The sequence below is a fragment of the Neolamprologus brichardi genome, chromosome 23, assembly GCF_056152115.1.
Source record: "Neolamprologus brichardi isolate AB-2024 chromosome 23, ASM5615211v1, whole genome shotgun sequence".
NCBI classification, from domain to species: domain Eukaryota; kingdom Metazoa; phylum Chordata; class Actinopteri; order Cichliformes; family Cichlidae; genus Neolamprologus; species Neolamprologus brichardi.
Window position 1 is genome coordinate 29,813,180 of NC_142125.1, and position 18,478 is coordinate 29,831,657.

The 18,478-nt window shown below is 41.1% G+C and overlaps 1 protein-coding gene across 3 annotated transcripts in view; it reads left to right on the forward strand.

The window, feature by feature from the left end:
• LOC102779054 (dedicator of cytokinesis protein 9-like) overlaps positions 1-18,478 on the forward strand; it is a 61,889-nt gene that overhangs the window by 17,546 nt on the left and 25,865 nt on the right. For 2 of the 3 annotated variants that reach the window (XM_087835916.1, XM_087835914.1), the window contains exons 2-11: positions 5,604-5,720; positions 8,210-8,299; positions 9,946-10,028; positions 11,310-11,379; positions 13,137-13,232; positions 15,984-16,118; positions 16,264-16,438; positions 16,727-16,785; positions 17,994-18,068; positions 18,165-18,305. In XM_087835916.1, coding sequence (XP_087692042.1) covers positions 5,604-5,720; positions 8,210-8,299; positions 9,946-10,028; positions 11,310-11,379; positions 13,137-13,232; positions 15,984-16,118; positions 16,264-16,438; positions 16,727-16,785; positions 17,994-18,068; positions 18,165-18,305 — 1,041 coding nt within the window. The remainder of the gene's footprint in view (positions 1-5,603; positions 5,721-8,209; positions 8,300-9,945; positions 10,029-11,309; positions 11,380-13,136; positions 13,233-15,983; positions 16,119-16,263; positions 16,439-16,726; positions 16,786-17,993; positions 18,069-18,164; positions 18,306-18,478) is intronic. The other variant, XM_087835915.1, reaches the window with a different exon arrangement.

Genomic DNA, 18,478 nt, shown 5'->3' on the forward strand with positions numbered 1-18,478 from the left:
CTGCAGGGAGAATGGACTGCCATACCCGTTATGTGTCTGTGAGCGAGGGAGGGAGAAAAAGGAAAAGTACGAGCTGTCATCGAGCAAAAACGGGAGCTGGAAGCATGTAAATATAATAATAACCACTGCAGCCAAGAAGAGTGCCTGACGAGCCCAGTTGTAAGTAAGCTATTAAGACTCGACTGTACACCGTGTTCGTGTTTTCCTCCAAAAACAATAAGTTCCGTTGGAGCAGCCTTTCAACGCCTCTCTCTGTCTCTGCTAGCAAAGTTGACCCAGACAACAAAGTAAAGCTAGTTTTCAGCTACGAGCCCGACACAGAACCCACCGTATTAGCCAGAGGTCCCTTTACTACGGTTTGGAGCCGCGGACCTTCAGTAACAGTAATAAATCACAGCAATAGTACATTCATGTAGTTGTAAACAGCATGATAATATATTAAGTAATCCAATATATTCAGAATACGTTACTCTCATCGAGTAACGTAACGGAATACGTTACAGAATACATTTTGGGGCATGTATTCTGTATTCTGTAATGGAATACATTTTAAAAGTAACCTTCCCAACACTGACTATACCTTTCTAATGTGATGTTGTTGTCCCTGGCTCTCTTTCTCTCTCTCTCCCTCGGGCTCTGTTCCTGTGCTACTGAGTGTAACTACCGCCCCTCCCCCCTCTGCCCAGCGTAAAGCACAAGGCTCGCGTGTGGAGTGAAGCGAAAAAAAAGTGCGAGAGGCTGAGAGAAAGAAAAACAAAACCCCACGTGACGGCTCGCGATAAGGAGCCGGCTCGCGTCGTTCACGTCAAAGACCGGGCTCTAAGAGCCATTTCGTTCGCAAACGACCCATCACTAGGTCAGGCAGCAACTCCGTGGCATTGAAGGTGTTCGGTATGGCCTGCTTCATCCAGCGCGACTCTGCATCACATATAAGGGTGTCGAGAAGGACTTTGTTTCAGCAGAGGAGGCCAGTGATTATGTCAAAACTTTGATCTCTGGGTGAGCCTCAATAGCCCCTCAGTTTGATGCTGTAATGCTGCTAAGGGTTCACGCTCTTGTTAGGTTTAACGCCACCTGTGCATTGTTTTCTTAGGCCGTTGTGCTAGTTATTGTATTGTTGGTGTGCTGGTTCCTTTTATTTTCATTGTTATTTATTGAAACTGAATCATATAATATACTCTTGAACTTCGGACCAGTCCGGCACAATCTTCTCCAAGCTTGCTGCATTGATTTGCATAGGACTGGGTTGTTTTTAGTTTCTGTTAAATTTTTATTTATTTATTTTTTGTTTGGTTGTTTTTATGTATGTATTTATTTATTTTTTACTTTTATGCACTTTCGGTGATTTGTTGGAAAGTTCTCCTTCTGAGGAAGTCATATTTGGTACTGAGAGATCTTTTTTGGTTGGTTGGTTTTCTTTTTCTTTTTCCCCTTTTTTAAAAAAAACAAACATGTTTACTGTTACGCGCACACTGTTATACTGTAGAGAAGTTGGCAAGAGGTTGTTTTTCCCTCTCTCGCTTTTATTTTTATTTAGACTCCAATTAGTCCAGTCACTTTGGTGAATCATTTTTGCTACTTTGGGGGTACACTGCTGTCTCCTTTGTTCTGTGGAGACTTGGGGTGTATTTGTGTTCAGGGTTGGGTTTGGGGGGGGGGGGGGGGGGGGTCTGTCCCATTTCGACTCTTCATGGCCACTGGCATTTTGGTTTGGTCTTTTTCTTCTTCCTTTTTATGAATGGTTAATGGCAATATAGACCCCAGCATTGCTGGGTCAGGCATGCCTCTTAGATTCACTAGTTGGAATATCAGATGCTGAATTCGCTAATTAATTGCTGAGTAACATCCCCTTTCTGAATACACATTTGCTTATCCTTGGTGGTGATCTGAATTGTGTTTTTGATCCAATTTTGGATCGATCTAGTCCTCGTAATTTGACTCCATCATCTATGTCTAAAACATTCTCAGATTTTATGAAACAGAATGATCTTGTTGATCCATGGAGATTTCGCAACCCTTCAATCAAAAAATTTTCGTTTTTCTCTCAGGTCCACCAGTCTTATTCCAGGATTGATTATTTTTTCATCGACAGAACTCTTAATTCGTGTGTTAATTCTTCCGACTATTCTGGTATTGTAATATCTGATCACTCTCCTCTGCTATTGGATGTTCAGCTTTCTACCCATAAACGTAGTCCTCCACATTGGAGATTTAACTCTCTCCTTCTGGCGGATAAAGACTTTTGTGAATTTATTTCAAGCTCTATTGAGGAGTTCTTGTCCTTCAATCAGGATGATTCTGTTTCATATTCTCTGCTATGGGAGACTCTTAAATGCTACCTGAGAGGTCAAATTATTTCTTACTCTGTCCGTGCTAATAAAAAGATTAATGCCAGGCTTAAAGAACTTGTAGCTGCAATTAGTAACCTTGATCAAAGTTATACACTGAACCCTTCTTCAGAATTACTGAAGCAGCGCCTTGATTTGCAAGCAGAATTTGATCTTATGTCAACTAAAGAGGCTGAGCACTTATTACTACGCAGTTGTGGCTCATATTACGAATATGGTGACAAGGCTAGTTGCTTGTTGGCACATCAGTTACGACGTCAGGCCTCCTTGCATGTGATACCCAGTATTAAAAACTCTTATGACAATATTACTACAGATCCCTTGGAAATTAATTCTACCTTTAAAATATTTTACTCTTTGTTGTACAAGTCCGAATTTCCCACAGATAAAGCTAAAATGAATGCATTTCTTCATAATCTTTCAAACCCTGTTATTGGTGCTAATGATGCGGGGCAATTGGACTCCCCATTATCTGTTGAAGAAGTATTAAAAGCTATTACAGTTATGCAGTCTAATAAAGCCCCGGGCCCGGATGGGTTTCCAATTGAATTTTATAAAACATTTATTGGTAAATTGGCTCCATTGCTTTTGTCTGTGTTTAACGAATCCTTGGAAACGGGTTCATTATCACCTACTTTCACACAAGCAACCATAGCGCTCCTTCGCAAAAATGACAAGGCCAGTGTTCATACTAATGATGTTTACTCTGATTATTTTGCGCTGGGTCATGGTTGTCGTCAAGGTTGCCCTTTGTCTCCCTTACTCTTTGCCATTGCCATCGAGCCTCTGTCTATTACATTGAGATCTTCTTCTGTATTCAGGGGAATCATCCGTAATGGAATTACACATAAAGTATCATTGTATGCGGATGACTTGTTATTATATGTGACTGACCCTGCATGCTCCATCCCTGCTGTTTTAAGTATTCTGGAGAACTTCAGTTCGTTTTCAGGTTATAAATTAAATTTGGGGAAAAGTGAGTGTTTTCCTGTTAATACGGCAGCACGTCGACTTCAACAGTCCTATCTACCCTTTCGTCTCAGTCCATCTGGGTTTAAGTACTTAGGGATTAACGTGACTCGCTCTCTAGCTGGCCTTAAACCAGCAAATTTGTCTCCTCTTATATCAAGGATCACATCTGATATTCAAAGATGGGGTAATCTCCCCCTTTCTTTAATCGGTAAGATTAATGTTGTTAAAATGAACATCTTACCAAAATTTTTATTTTTATTTCAGTCAATTCCCTTATTTTTGCCGAAACTTTTTTTTGTTTCACTGGACAAGATTATTGGTTCTTTCATTTGGGGAGGGAAGCCACCTAGGGTTTCTAAAACTTTGCTGCAGTGATGCAGATTTAGTGGAGGACTTGCATTACCTAATTTTTTAGCCTACTACTGGGCCGCTCACATCCATAAACTTTGCTACTGGCTAAAATCTTCTGGTTCCTCATGGTGTAAATTGGAGCTATCATCATGTAAGGGCTCTTCTTTACCGGCTTTGCTCTATTCCTCTTTACCCGTAAAACCCTCTCTGTACACTGATAATCAGGTGGTTCTTAACACACTCAAAATCTGGTTTCAGTTTAGACGTCACTTTAATTTTGTAATGCCGTCTTCCTCGGGTCCTCTAAGCGACAACCATTTGTTTCCCCCTTCACTTTTGGACTCGACATTCTCAGTGTGGTGTGACAAGGGTATAAAACAGTTCAAACATTTATATGTGAATGCTGTTTTCGATAGTATTCCCAACTTGTCTTCTCGTTATAATCTCCCTATTACCCATTTGTTTCGCTATTTTCAAATTCGAAATTTTGTTGCCAAGTGTTTCCCAAATTTCCCCTCTTTACCTCCAGAACAGCAGTGGGAAACTACGTTATCATTTATTCCTCATCACAGAGGAACCATTTCCAAACTCTATGATGCTATCCTGTCTTTTAGTAACCACTCTAATGTTAAGCTTAAGTGTACGTGGGAAGGAGAACTAGGAATTCAAATACATGATGAGTCTTGGGAACAGGCTATAGCGAGGGTACGATCTTCCACCTCCTGTGCTTGTCTTGGACTTACTCAATTTAAGGTCATACACAGGGTGCATTTCTCTAAGTCTAGACTTTCTGAATTGTATCCAGAAGTGGAAAATAAATGTGATAAATGCCATGGTTCTCCTTGTCACCTTAGCCACATGTTTTTTCTGTGTCCTGAGCTACAAAGTTTCTGGACAGGGTATTTTGCTATTATGTCAACTGTTCTTGGGGTAACTCTTCGTCCTTGTCCTCTGCAAACTGCAAACTTAGCCTTTTCTTCTTTTTTGCACACAAGGCATAACTTTTTTTTCACTGAGGTGCCTGTTAGTGATTTTGCTTGGAAAACCCCTTCTTTTCTTCATTCTCATGTTTTACTTCACAATACTTGGCAGGTATCCTAGTAAAATGGAGTTTAAAAACAAAGGCAAACCTACAGTTTTAAGCTTCAGTTCCCACACAGAAAACATAGTATAGCTACTTAATCTAGCTACAAGGGCTGAAACTGCAAAAGAACACTCAAATACATTTGTTGGCCTTAATGTGTAGAGAAATGTAGCTGTTCAGAACAGCTATTTCCTTCTAATTAACTGGTTCTGTAAACACAGAACTGTCTTGGTTTAGTCTAATATCCATGTCCACAGAGATGGCGTGTATCACTGGTGAACATCAGACTTTGTGAGGGAGGACATGTGGGGGGGGAACCCCTTGGGTCTTTTCTGTGGTATGTTACAGCTGATGTCTGCAGTGACAGGAGAATTTAACCTCACTAACTGGGCTCTGCTATCTTATTTACTGTCTGGCATCAAGGCTTTAAAGTAATCTTTGTTATAATACAGCACGGTCTACTTCTAAGTTAAAACTCCTGGTCAGGGTGTATCTTCCTCCTGTTGAGGTTTTAAATCTGAGCTCAGCCCACTGTGACTGGTACAGTGAGACACACACACACACCCACACCCACCAGTGTCTTCTACCGTAACCCACATTCATTGCCATCTCTGTTTCTGTTTCTACATCTGTAGCTTTCAATCAGTAATGCTGTGAAAGGACAATGGCAACTTGTTGTCCATGCACTGTGACAGATTTCCTTTTGTAACTTATCTCACATCCCGTGCAATAATAATACCCTTGACAACTCTACAGTAAAAGACTGCCATTAAGGTTGTGCGCTTATGCTGTAAATGACTACAACAAAATGTGAAGAGCTGGATTAATTCAGTCATCTGTTCCTTCAGGTAAAGCCAAAGATCATTGAGCCTCTGGATTATGAGAATGTGCTCCTACAGAGGAAAACTGAGATCATCAGTGATGTTCTCAGAGACATGCTGCAGTTCCCCACAGACGACTTCCAGGTAAGAAAAGTGAGAGTTCTGAAAGCCATGCTGCACTACCTTTTAGGGAAATGTAGAGAATCCATAAATGTGAGCTGGTAAACCAAGTACAAAAAGGAAAAGTAAGTATGTATAAACAAGTATGTGTCATACATTGGACTTTTACTGTATTGTGTACACTGTCTGTACAGCATCTACATCTGCTGCTTCCAATCAAAGGAGCTTAAAGAATGCATCAACATGACATCACAGTAGTGCTGAGATTGATGTTAGTTTGGCCTGTTCCCACTTTTGGAACAAGTCATGCTCAAATAATTGCCACTTGTCAATCAGTCTCCTTGGCAATAAACCAAACTTTATTCTTTTCTTACTGCACAATAAATTTGACAAAAACACCAAACCAACAAAGAAGAGATGAAAACAAACACAACCATGGGGCACACTGCTGTGCTGGACTCAAACCCACATATACTCTCCTGCTGGATTAATGTGGATTAATCCATGGCTAAAATGAATCTCTAACAGAGACACCATTTCTTCCTATTTGAATAAATTTGGGTAAAATGTATAGTAATTAATTACACGAAAATACATTTTATGAGCAGTTTTGTGCAGGCTCACTCACTGTCTCATGCCACATACAGTAAAAAATATAAATTAATTAAAAATTCATAGCAACAATAGTATGTGGTGGGACTCTTTCGTAACTAGTAGATGATGGGTGGGTTTCATTACAAGGCCGTTTGCAGCGCATAGTGATTAGTGAATGTGTGTGTGTGTTTTCATGGTCTCGCCCAGTATGTCCATCTAACCTGCCATATGTTTTACATCACTGGGCCCAGAGAGAAGGGAGGGAGCTAGCCAGACATGTGGGTGTAGCATGTGCACGTGCTGCACAGATGAACACATATGAGCACACGCCCACGTTCACATTTATCAGCCAGCTAAGAATGCTGGTCTGTATCTCTGCATGCACAAACGAGCAGAATACGGTAATGCCTGTATTTTAAAAACAACAAAATTAAATGGGATTACGTGAAAATGGTACTTTCATGGGCAGCTTTGCAGATCTCCAGCTGTCACCTTACTGGTACCTTGAGTTTCCAAAGAAGAAGGTTGACCTCAGGAGACTCTCTTCTTACCCTTTACCACTCTGGCCTCTGTGATCTCTATGCCCTATAAGTTTTTAAATCATGTCTGTCCTCCTACATTAGTGCTGTGGAAACACTCCTTTGGTCTGGTGGAAGTCATCAAAGCCCTGTTTTAATGACTGTGAAAGGAATGATGTTAACTGGCTGCCAGTAGTTCCTGCAGTCAAAAATTTAAATTTAGCCACCTTTAAAGAGCAACTTATCCTTTATGCTTGTCTATACATTATGGATGTTACAGCAGCAGATGGATATTTTGGGAACTATATTTATAATATTTCTCTGTATTAATATATTCTCTTTCCAAATCATATATCATCCATTAATAAATTCATACAGAGAGAGTAGAGTCATAGAGGAAATGAAGCTGAACAGTTGAAATATCAGTCTGAATAATCTGAATTTTCCACATTATAAATATAAGAACTATATTGGACCTCTATGCAGGATTACACACAGGAAGATTCAAGTGAGCCCAGTTTATCTATTGGCGTACCTTTGATGGCTGATGTGAACGTGAGCTGGTCAGACATGCTTGCTAATGGAGGAATGAAGAAACTAGGTCATTGTGCCACAGCTGCCTACTCATCTTTGTGGGTTGAGCAGAAAAACAGAAGACTAAGTGGTAGCAGAACCTCCAGTAGCTTGAAAGTCTTGCCAGTCTTTTTCTGGCCCGAGGTGCTTTTTGCTCCTTTGCTCTGGATTATCACTCGTCATCTGTGTCTGGATGTCTCACTCTAATAAGGCTGGCAAAGATGAATTAGGTTAGAGTAACGTTTGGCTGCCATAAATCCTCTGTAGCAGAGGATTTCTCTGAGTAATCATTATGATTCCTTTCACTTCATTATTAAAATGCAATTTTAATATTGTCCAAGTTTACCAAGCTACTTTCAGCTGCTCCCTTATTCACAAGGAGTCAGCATAATGGCTAGCTCAGCACATTTCATTTGGCACTCTTTTACACCGGATGCCCTTCCTGACACAGCCCCCCTGAGGGATTTGTGTCTCCTCTCTGGATCAAACCGGGGATGCTCACTTGTTAGGGAAATGTGTAAACCAATACACAGTGGAGCCACAATGAAGTATAATACGATCATCCATATGAAATAAAAAAAATCACAGAGGCATAGGAAGTAGCAGCCACTATGCTGTAGGGTAACTGAGCACAGCAGTGAACCTTCTTGGCTCTAAGGAGGCCAGAATGTTGCCTACCTTCTTTTGAAAAAGAGTACAAAGAGAAGCCTCCAATAGGGATCAATATTTCAAACAAGACTAAAGTGAATTTTCGGTCTTATAAAAACCTAAACCTAGATATGCTGTGCCAACCTCATTTTCAGGCCTGCCTTCTGTGTCTCCCCTCAGATCTCCACCCTGCAGCGCCAGGGCCGGACTCTGTTTTCCACTGTGCCAGAGACTGCAGAGAAAGAAGCTCACTCACTGTTTGTCCAAGAGGTAAAACTAATACATATCTGGATGCAAGCCTGCTTTGTCCGTTCTTTAGCACCACCATGATTTCACCTTTCAGCCAAAAGCAGGCATCCAGATTGTGTATCTGGATCTCACTCTTTGAAGACTCATCAAATGGGGCTTGTATTTTCAGATACAAATCCATGCAGGGACATACTCTGATTTGTTTGTGGCAGGTTGGCAACGAGAGAGCTAATTATATTTCAGTCAAATCTAAATGAAAAAGACAAATGTTATCTGACCACTAGAAACAAGTCATACCATGTGTGCTGGAATTTATTTCTGCTCCCCTTCAGATGAACTTCCATTCATGTTCCCCGCCCTTACACGCTTGCTAACAGTCCAGTAGATTGGCCACAGATGGAGTCTACAGTTCATTGGTGGTTCATGTAGTTTCAGAAGAGCTGTGTGTTGAGATTGGTTTGGGTGCAGCCTGATAGAGCCTGATAGGTGATATTCCCCCACAGCTGCAGCCAAGAGTGAAATCATAAGTACATCTGGAGCAGCTGTGCTCCTTACACATGGGATGTTTTGTTTCATAATTTGTTATTCTACATTTTAATGACCCCCTTTTCCCTCACATTTTGTGAACACAGAACTGATGAGCACACATTAAAATAATAAAGCTATGTTTAAACTGCTCTTTACCTCAAAAACATGTTCTTTTATGCTTTGCTATGTTGAATAGCTGTTTTTTTTTTATTGAATCATGTTCTTTTTCTGCATATTAACTATAAACTTATATAACAGTGTTTTAATTAAAACATTCAAGTGCTCTGAAAGGATTCATTCTTTAAGTTTACTTTGAATGATTTGATTCTCTGCTAAAATTATAGGTTTGCTCATTTGAAAAGAAACAAAATGTTGTTGAGTGAAATAAGTATTTAATTCCCTACAACCCAGCCACAGATTGGCTGTGTTAAAGTATAAAGGAGGGATCTTCTTCCACCAAGGCAGATACCTCGCTGGGTTACTTTTAGGGGAATAGCTGTACTTGTTTGTAATGCAGTAAACAGAGGTCAGATGTTATTTGGATGTAAACTATGATATGATATTTAGAAATACCATATCTCAGTATTGTTTCCTAAATGTTGCCAGAGGTAAAGGTGAATTAGTTTTGAGGACCCAAATGTAGGACTCATAGGCAGTCATAAATAAACTTTTAATGCTGATTAGCAATGGGTGTACAAAGTCCAGGAATAAAACGAGGACAAACCAGTCCAAGATCGGAAATCATTGGAATACCAATATAAGTAATACTTTGCTACAAGAACACGTAGCAATACAGACGACCCAAGACAGGACAAAGGAAGATACACAAGAAGTGATGAGGGGAGAGGAACCAGGTGATTACTATACTGACTCCTTTTAATCATTGAATGGCCCAAAATCAAAGATATTCCATTTATACATAGTAAAGTAAGACATTTAGTAAACTAGAGATATTTAGTTAGTAAATAACAGAAGAAGAATTTTTGTAATGTTGTTAAACATCTCCATACTTTTCCTAGATTATTTTTTAAATAAATCTAAGCCTGTCCATGTCTGTTCTTTGTATGTAATTAATTACATATCTGAATATGCTTTGTTAAAGAGACCCCTCACCACCTCTTTACTTCATGTACCTGCAGTGTATCACGACCTACAAGTCTGACTGGCACGTGGTCAACTACAAGTATGACGAGTATTCTGGAGACTTCCGCCAGCTTCCGAAGTGAGTATGCTGCAAGGCTTCTGCTAACAGGTCCATCAGACTGCACGCTCTCAACAGTCTATCAATGCTGCATTCATGTAGCCAATGATAGTGTTACTGACTCTGTTTCAAACACTACAGTGAAATTAATAAAGACAGTATGTAAGTGTTGCTGGTAGAAGGGCACTCCACCACATCTGATTTTATCATTCTCAGGGAGTCTTGTAAAAGCATGTTGTCTTTATAAGTCTGATTTGTCTTAAGCACACTGCTGTTAGAACAAATCATCTATATACAAATAGCAGAGTAGCAAAATTTGTTTAGCTCATCACACTTTGTGTGTGTGTGTGTGTGTGTGCATATATTCTTACTGTACTGCTTGCCCTATGGTTCTGAAAGCCTCCTTACATATTGTAAATCTCACTGTGTTCAGTGGCACTGCCCTTTGTGTACAAGTCCCAAAGTGTGAACTGGTGCCTCCTGGTGGTTTGCCAAGATACTGAAGGTACCTTGGCAACCCATTATTCGGTAATAACAGAATTTCAGTTTGAAATTGAAGTTACATATTTATAAAAAAAATCATTTATTTATATTTATATAAAATGGGAAATACCTGTAACCTGCAATTGGTCAAGTTTGAATAAAATATTTAGGATATACATTTCTTTCTCTTGTATTTTGGTTAGAGTGAAGATTTAAGATTGGGTGGCCCCATGAGATTTGGGAATGGCTATTTCAATCAAACGCTGGAATCTCTTTTGGTGGTTCTAAGCTCCACAGTAAAAATAGAACACTTTCGATGTTTTCCTACCAAGGAAAAGTAGAACTATTTTTGGATAGTTGTTGCCCAATAGCATCATAACAAAAAGAAAATACCACAATGCATATGTGCCCTTGGATGAGCCTTCACTTCACAAAAGAGTATTACAGATGTATGTCATGGTTAAGACATTGCAGAGTAACAGCAAGCCCCGGAACTGGTTTTGACACTGTTTATAGTTATAGTTCCCCAGAGCCACTGGTGTTTGAGCTAGAGTAGAGAAACAGCTGCAGATTTTATCAACATCTTGCTAGAAGAATTACCTTACAAGATGTGGCTGAAGTGGTGGTGAGGTTATTAATGTGCTGTGGGGATAAAGGTTAGTATAGTTCATTAAAACTAAACTAAAGAGTTAAACATTCATTGAGTGTTTAACTTCAAACTTAATAGTCTCAGAGTTCTTACATATGTTTGTGAGATGGTTTAACGTGAAATTGAATTAAGTGAGCCAAGGCTGAATTAACTTTTCCAAAACTTTTCAGTAAGGTATTGAGACCTGAAAAACTGGTGGCTCATGTGTTTGAGGTGGATGAAGATGTGGAAAAAGATGAGGTAAGATTACTAATTCCAGACTCGTCTTCAGCTGCTTGTTCCCATAGTTTCTTTGTGATCCGCTTCTGCTCCTGTAGGATACAGAGCTTATAAGTGTGACTTTGCATCCTTCCTTTAGGACTGACCAAACGCTCTTCAAAGAAACTCAAATACAAGGTGTAACAGAGCGCACTTAGCTTTTAATTTATTACTAAACATTGTATTTGTTTAGTTTCAGTACTTTTACAAGCTAAATGTCTTTACTGCTCTAGATCCACACTGTTTGTAGCATTTAAAGGCACATCTCTTCCCAATAATTATGACACTTTAACAACGATTTCAACTTTGGACCCTAACAGGCGCACAACAGCACTGTTTATCTTAATGTGTGTACAGGTTCTTACGATACTGGTGGGGACCAACAGCCCTTGTGGGGACTAAAATTCAGGTCCCCACGGGGTTGAAGGCATCAGTCCGAAAACAAAACATCCACAAAAACACTGGAGCACAGGGAGAAGTTCATAAACAGTTCAGGAGGCCGACCCAGAGGACGGCAACACAGGAGTCCATAACAGAGCAGTTCAGGGGGCTGACCGGGAGGCCAGTAGCACAGAGGTACAAAGCAGTTCAGGAGGCCAACCGTGCGAAAAGCAGTGGCGGCAACACAGGCAAAGGAAATCCGGAGGCTGACCGCACGGAAGGCGGACACTGGAGACTGAGCTAGCGGCTGCTGCTGAGCCGGGCAGAACATCCTCCGGTGGGCCGGGCAGCGAAGCAGTTGTGGCTGGGTGAAGGTGTAGCGTATAGCGTTGATGAGGAAATTCCGTACGAGCGGGTGAAGCGCATCCAGTAGTCAGGGGAGCCTGGAAATTAATCGCTGTAGCCTTGTTTCCACAGCGTGATGAAACTCCTTTCCCTCATGATCGAGCCACAGTTGAAAGAGTTTCTCCACGGAGTAAATGTCACGGCAAAGGTCTTCTGACGGGTTGAATGCCGCTGGGTCCATGTTGGCTGGTTCGTGCTGTCACGGCTAGCAGGCAAGCCGTGTGAGTTTTAATAGAGGACCCAAGATGCAGGCAGCTTCAGATGCGAGTGAGCTTTATTAATAAGGATGGACACACAAACCAGAATGTAGCAGGCACAAAACAAAACCTAAGAGAACTTAAACTGGGAAAACTAACCTGAAACCAGAACAGAGACACATGGAGACTCGGGGAAGCAACACAGAAGAACCAGCAACAGGCAGCAGAACACACAGGGCTTAAATACTCTCAGGAGTTATCATGGGATGGGAGACAGGAGGGGAACACACCTGGGAGAAATCAGGGCTGACGAGACACAGACATAAAGCTGAGAACACTCACATGAGACAGAGACCTTCAAAATAAAACAGGAAACTCACAGACACAGAACCAGACAAGACACTGAACGTAACAGATTCACGAGTAGACACTGTGACACCATGGACAGACAGAGGGAACACAGAGAAGTGGGAGCAGGTAGGCACAGAACAGAAACCTAGTAAATGGCAAACCTTAACAAAAGACATAACCAGAATAAACAAGAACATAGAATAATATAAGGAAACACAAAACACTGAGACTCAGGACCATGACAAAATGTGGTTTTAGTGTCACTGTTACAATTGGGTTATGGTTAGGATTAGGGTAAGGGTTAGAGTTAGGCATACATTTTTGATGGTTATGTCAATGAGATATCCCCACAAGGATAGCAACACCAGACAAATTTTTTATTTTCCCCTTAATCTCCTCCTCCAGGACACAGCCTCTCTGAGATCTCAGAAAGGAGGAGTGTCTAAGCATGGCTGGCTTTTTAAAGGCAACGTCAACGGTGCAATCACTGTTACAATGCGGGTGAGTACAGCAGACTGAAAATGACAGAAATTTACATTTTCTTTCTTTATATATACAGTCCGGATTAGAAGTTTAAGACCACTTGAAAAATGACAAAAATTTATATTTTGAATGGTTGGATATAGTAGAGCTTCAACATGCAACAAGAAGAAATGGAAGTGAGACAAAACATTTTTTTGAGCATGCAATTTATTGAAAACCAGGTTGAGGTGGGACGCAGTAAAACGGTCATTTGGAATTTCTTAAATGATCCTGAGGGTTAAGGAACAAAAACGTCAAGTGGAAGATCAAAAAAAAAAAATTGTCTTAATATCCAGCCATGATGTTTTTGTATATAAAAACAAATCATATTTTATATATATCAAAGCACTTTAAATTGTAAGGAAGACCCTACAAAATACAAATATAACAGAGAAAACCCCAACAATCATATGAGCCCCTATGAGCAAGCGCTTTGGCGACAGTGGGAAGGAAAAACTCCCTTTTAACAGGAAGAAACGTCCAGCAGGCTCAGCAAGGGACAGCTATCTGCAGCGACCAGTTGGGGTCCGGGTGGGGGGTGGGGGGGGGGGCAAGACAGGACAAAGACATAGAATAGAATAGAATAGAATTCAACTTTATTGTCATTGCACATGCACAGGTACAGGCAGCGAAATGCAGTTTGCATCCATCCAGAAGTGCTTTAGTGATATAGATATATTACAATATATATTAGCAATAATATAGATATGTAAGTATGTTACAGAAATGGGTCTATTATGGTGTGTTATAATGTACACGGTATGAAGTATGTTATGAATATTCTATAACTATAAGTATGTACAGGCTGTAGTGAGTACAAGCTATGTACAGGCTATGAACAGGATATAAATATGAAATTAAAAAAAAAAAAACTATACAGAAATCTGAGATATACAGTTATACAGAAATGTGAACTATGCAGGTTATAAACAGTTGTAGCATTAAAAATTATCGTATGTACAGAATGATTATTTACACAGAGCTATACAGTAGTGCAGTTAAGATCAGTGAGATATGTGGATAATTTCTACAGAGGCTATAAAGTGCTAGTGATTGTGAATGGTGGTTCAGTCCATGTTATTATTGTGTGTTTGAGGGTACGGTTGTCCATTGTGTGTGTGTGTAGGTGGTTGTGGGTGTGTGTATGTTCAGTCCATGAGTTTAACGTGGGTCAGATGTCAGGAGGCAGAGTTCAGGAGTCTGACAGCTGTGGGGAAGAAGCTGTTCCGGTACCTGGTGGTCTTAGTCCGGAGGCTCCTGTAGCGCCTCCTAGAGGGCAGGAGGGTGAAGAGTCTATGTGATGGGTGACTGGGGTCTTTGATGATTTTCCCAGCCCTTTTCAGACACCGCTTCCTGTACATGTCTTTTATGGCAGGAAGTGGTGCTCCGGCGATGCGCTGGGCAGTTTTCACGACCCTCTGCAACGCCTTCCGGTCCGAGGCAGAGCAGTTCCCGTACCAGACTGTTATACAGTTGGTCAGGATGCTCTCGATGGTACAGCGATAGAAGTTCACCAGGATGTCTGAGGACAGGTGGTTTTTCCTCAGAGTCCTCAAGAAGAAGAGGCGCTGGTGAGCCTTCTTGACCAGCTTGGAGCAGTTGGTCGTCCAGATGAGATCCTCGGAGATGTGGACTCCCAGGAACTTGAAGCTGCTCACACGCTCCACAGCCGTCCCCTTAATGTGGATTGGTGGATGTGGGTCAGCATTCCTCCTGTAGTCCACGATGAGCTCCTTGGTCTTCTCTGTGTTAAGCAGCAGGTTGTTTCTGTCGCACCACTCAGCCAGACGATCCACCTCCTCCCTGTAGGCGGCCTCATCGTTGTCACTGATGAGGCCAATCACCGTGGTGTCATCTGCAAACTTAATGATGGTGTTGGAACCATCAGCAGGTCTGCAGTCGTGGGTGAAGAGAGAGTAGAGGAAAGGGCTCATCACACAGCCTTGTGGTACACCGGTGTTCATTGTGATTGTAGATGAGCAGTGGTTATCCAGCCGAACATGTTGGGGGCGGTTGGTCAGGAAGTCCAGTAACCATTTGCAGATGAGGGAACTGATGCCCAGGTCTGTCAGTTTCCTGATGAGTTGTGAGGGGTGGATTGTATTGAATGCTGAACTGAAGTCTATAAACAGCATTCTGGCGTATGTGTTGTTGTTGTCCAGGTGTGAGAGGACAGAGTGTAGTGCGATGGAGACTGCATCCTCTGTGCTCCTGTTCTGGCGGTATGCGAATTGGTGGGGGTCCAGGGTGGGGGGAGACAGGATTTGAAGTGTGCTAGGACCAGCTGCTCTAAGCACTTAGTGATGATGGGGGTGAGTGCTACTGGGCGGTAGTCATTGAGGCAAGATGGGTTGGAGTTTTTGGGTATCGGGACGATGGAGGTGGATTTGAAGTTGTGGAAGACATGTTGTGGAAGAGAGCCAGAGATGAATAATAAGTGATGATCCAATACAGAGAGGTGTATAGTCACACAGTGCATGAGAAAAGCGACTGAAGAAAAAAATACTCAGTGCATAATGACGTTTCAGTAACCCTACCGAACTACTTTTCCCTGCAGCATTTTCCCTGTGAACATATGGAACTCAGATTAGTCTTTTTGTAGGATAGCTCAAAACTTTGCTTACTTTTTCAGTTTACCCACAAGCTTTCCCATGCTCTCTCTCCGTTCTGTAGTATTTTTAGAGAAAATTAGTCCATTAGGAATGTTAACATTCTTTATTGTCATCATAGTCCTTCAAGAGGAGGTACTTCCATCTGGCTCAGCTGGGGGATGGGTCTTACAACCTCAACTTCTACAAGGATGAGAACACCTCCAAAGATCCCAAAGGAACCATCTTCCTTGACTCATGCATGGGAGTTGTTCAGGTAATGGTGAGCTGTGGTGGTGGTAGTGATGGTGGTTAAACTGAATGCAGCAAAAGGAAAGTTAGCATTCTGTTAGCTGTCCACTGGAAACAAAAAGATTAAAACCACTTTTACAGAAGCTGTGTTTGTGTTTCTTCTCTTTTAGAACATTAAAGTGCGTCGATTTGCCTTTGAGTTGAAGATGCAGGATAAGAGCACATTTCTGCTGGCTGCAGACAGTGAAGCAGAGATGGAGGAGTGGATCACTACCCTCAACAAGATTCTCCACAGCAGCTTTGAACAGGCCATGCAGGAGAAAAAAAATGGCAATCTGAATGAATGTATGTATTTTTTAACACTTTGTCTGAATTATTTATATGTTTTATTGTCTGCCTGCCTTGTGTTTGTAATTGCATTTGTTTTCATCTGATTATATTTTTTGAAGCTTGCTGCACCTGTGGGATTCTTCGATTTGCCCACACTCCCGGGAGTAGCTCAAATGTACTTCATAAACTTTATAACCCATGTTTTTACTTCCTTTCAGTTATCCTTCTGAATACAAGAGACCAATGCATTACTATGTTTTATGCAGCAGCCACAGCTAACAGACCTTATGTTGATCTCTCCAGCAGATGAGGAACATGGAAAAACAGAACTTTCCACTGGAGATTTTCAAGAAACCTTTCAGGTATCTTGTTAGTCCATCAGAAATAATATTAATGGTTGGCATCTCAAATTGGTCATTTAACAAGCATGTACAGTACCAGTCCTCATACTGTGGATGTATACTGAATTTTTGATGTTTGAGAGATCACTTGGAGCCTGTCTGTATTGTAACTATGGCCTGACCATTAGGCCAGCTGTTTCAAGGATCCAGACCCCCACATTTTCCTCTTTGTGCTTACCAAGGAAACATCCAATATAATGTGCTAGATCTCTAAAAATGGGATTTAGTAGTCTGGGATCACACTTGGGACTCTAGCACTTGTGACACTATAGCATATGCTGTGAGCTCCTCTTTATGGGTGCCGGTGCTGCCTGCCCGGTGGGGGCCCTGGGCATTGATGGAGATCTTCCTGAATGTTTGGGGATCGGTATGCAGGTGTTTACTGCTTTTTGATCTTCGCTGTTGGTTGTAGCCACTTGGTGTTTCTGGGCTGACTTTAATCTCAGAATTCTGAGATCTGTGGGGATTTCTTTGCTTTAGTTTTATGTGAACAACAACATAGTGGGAGCTACCCAGACTGCATTGTGATTCCTGATTCAGATGGAGATAGAGCTCTTCTTCGATACACTGAAACACAACTTCAAATAAATCCTAATGGTTTGCTAACACAGAAGGTAAAGTAGTTTTACATTAAGTAATGTCTTAGCATTGCCTTTACAGGTTTTTGCATTGCCCCTAATTTAAAAGCACTGTGTTGTTAGGTACTGTATATGCTGTATAAAATGTATTTAGCCAATATCAGTTAAATTAAAAATCTTTTGGAAGGATAAATGATCAGAATCGGAATACTTTAATAATCACTAAGGAATTAGGTATGATATTCGTTACGATGATAGTTCCCTTTCAAAAGACGATATAATGGGGAAGTAGATGCAGAACATTGCTACACTGTGCATTTAGTGATATTTCACTAACAGTCTGCAATATTGGTGAGAAAACCACAACAACCCTCTATGAGAAAGCACTTGGTAATAGTAAGAAAGAAGATCCAAACTGGACCCAAGGCAAGCTTGGGAGTGAAGCAAAAGAGAAAAAACATACAGTATCAAGAGAATACTCAACTGATGCCACATCTTCAAGATCTCCAGATGTCTAAAATGGACAACATAATTTGTTTGTTACTACTTTATAATTGGGAATGCATTCATATTTTGCTTTGTTTTTCACAGACTGCCAGAGATATTGAATCTAAGATGAGAAGTGAAGCTCGCCTCAAGCTGTTCACTCTGGACCCTGACACTCAGGTATTGTCTGATTTCTCAGTAGCATCGCTGTGACTGATATTTTTGTTGTGGCAGCAGATAATTTAAGCCTTCTGACAGCAACTCTTATTTCCACAGAAACTAGACTTTTCTGCCATTGAGCCTAATGTGCAACAGTTTGAAGAGAAGTTTGGGAAAAGAGTCCTGGTCAGCTGTCATGACCTGCTGTTTAACCTGCAGGGCTGTGTTGCTGAGAATGATGAAAGGCCAACAACTAATGTATGTATCAGTGAAAACCCAGCAGTCAAATGCAGCTGCTGGATGTGTCTGTATTTGCACACAAACTTTCAGCTTAACAGACAAATATCCTTTGGCAAATGAGGGTGAGTTTTAAATCACTTAAGAAGATCACAGACAATTCACATGACCCACTTGGCTGGCCCCCATCAAAA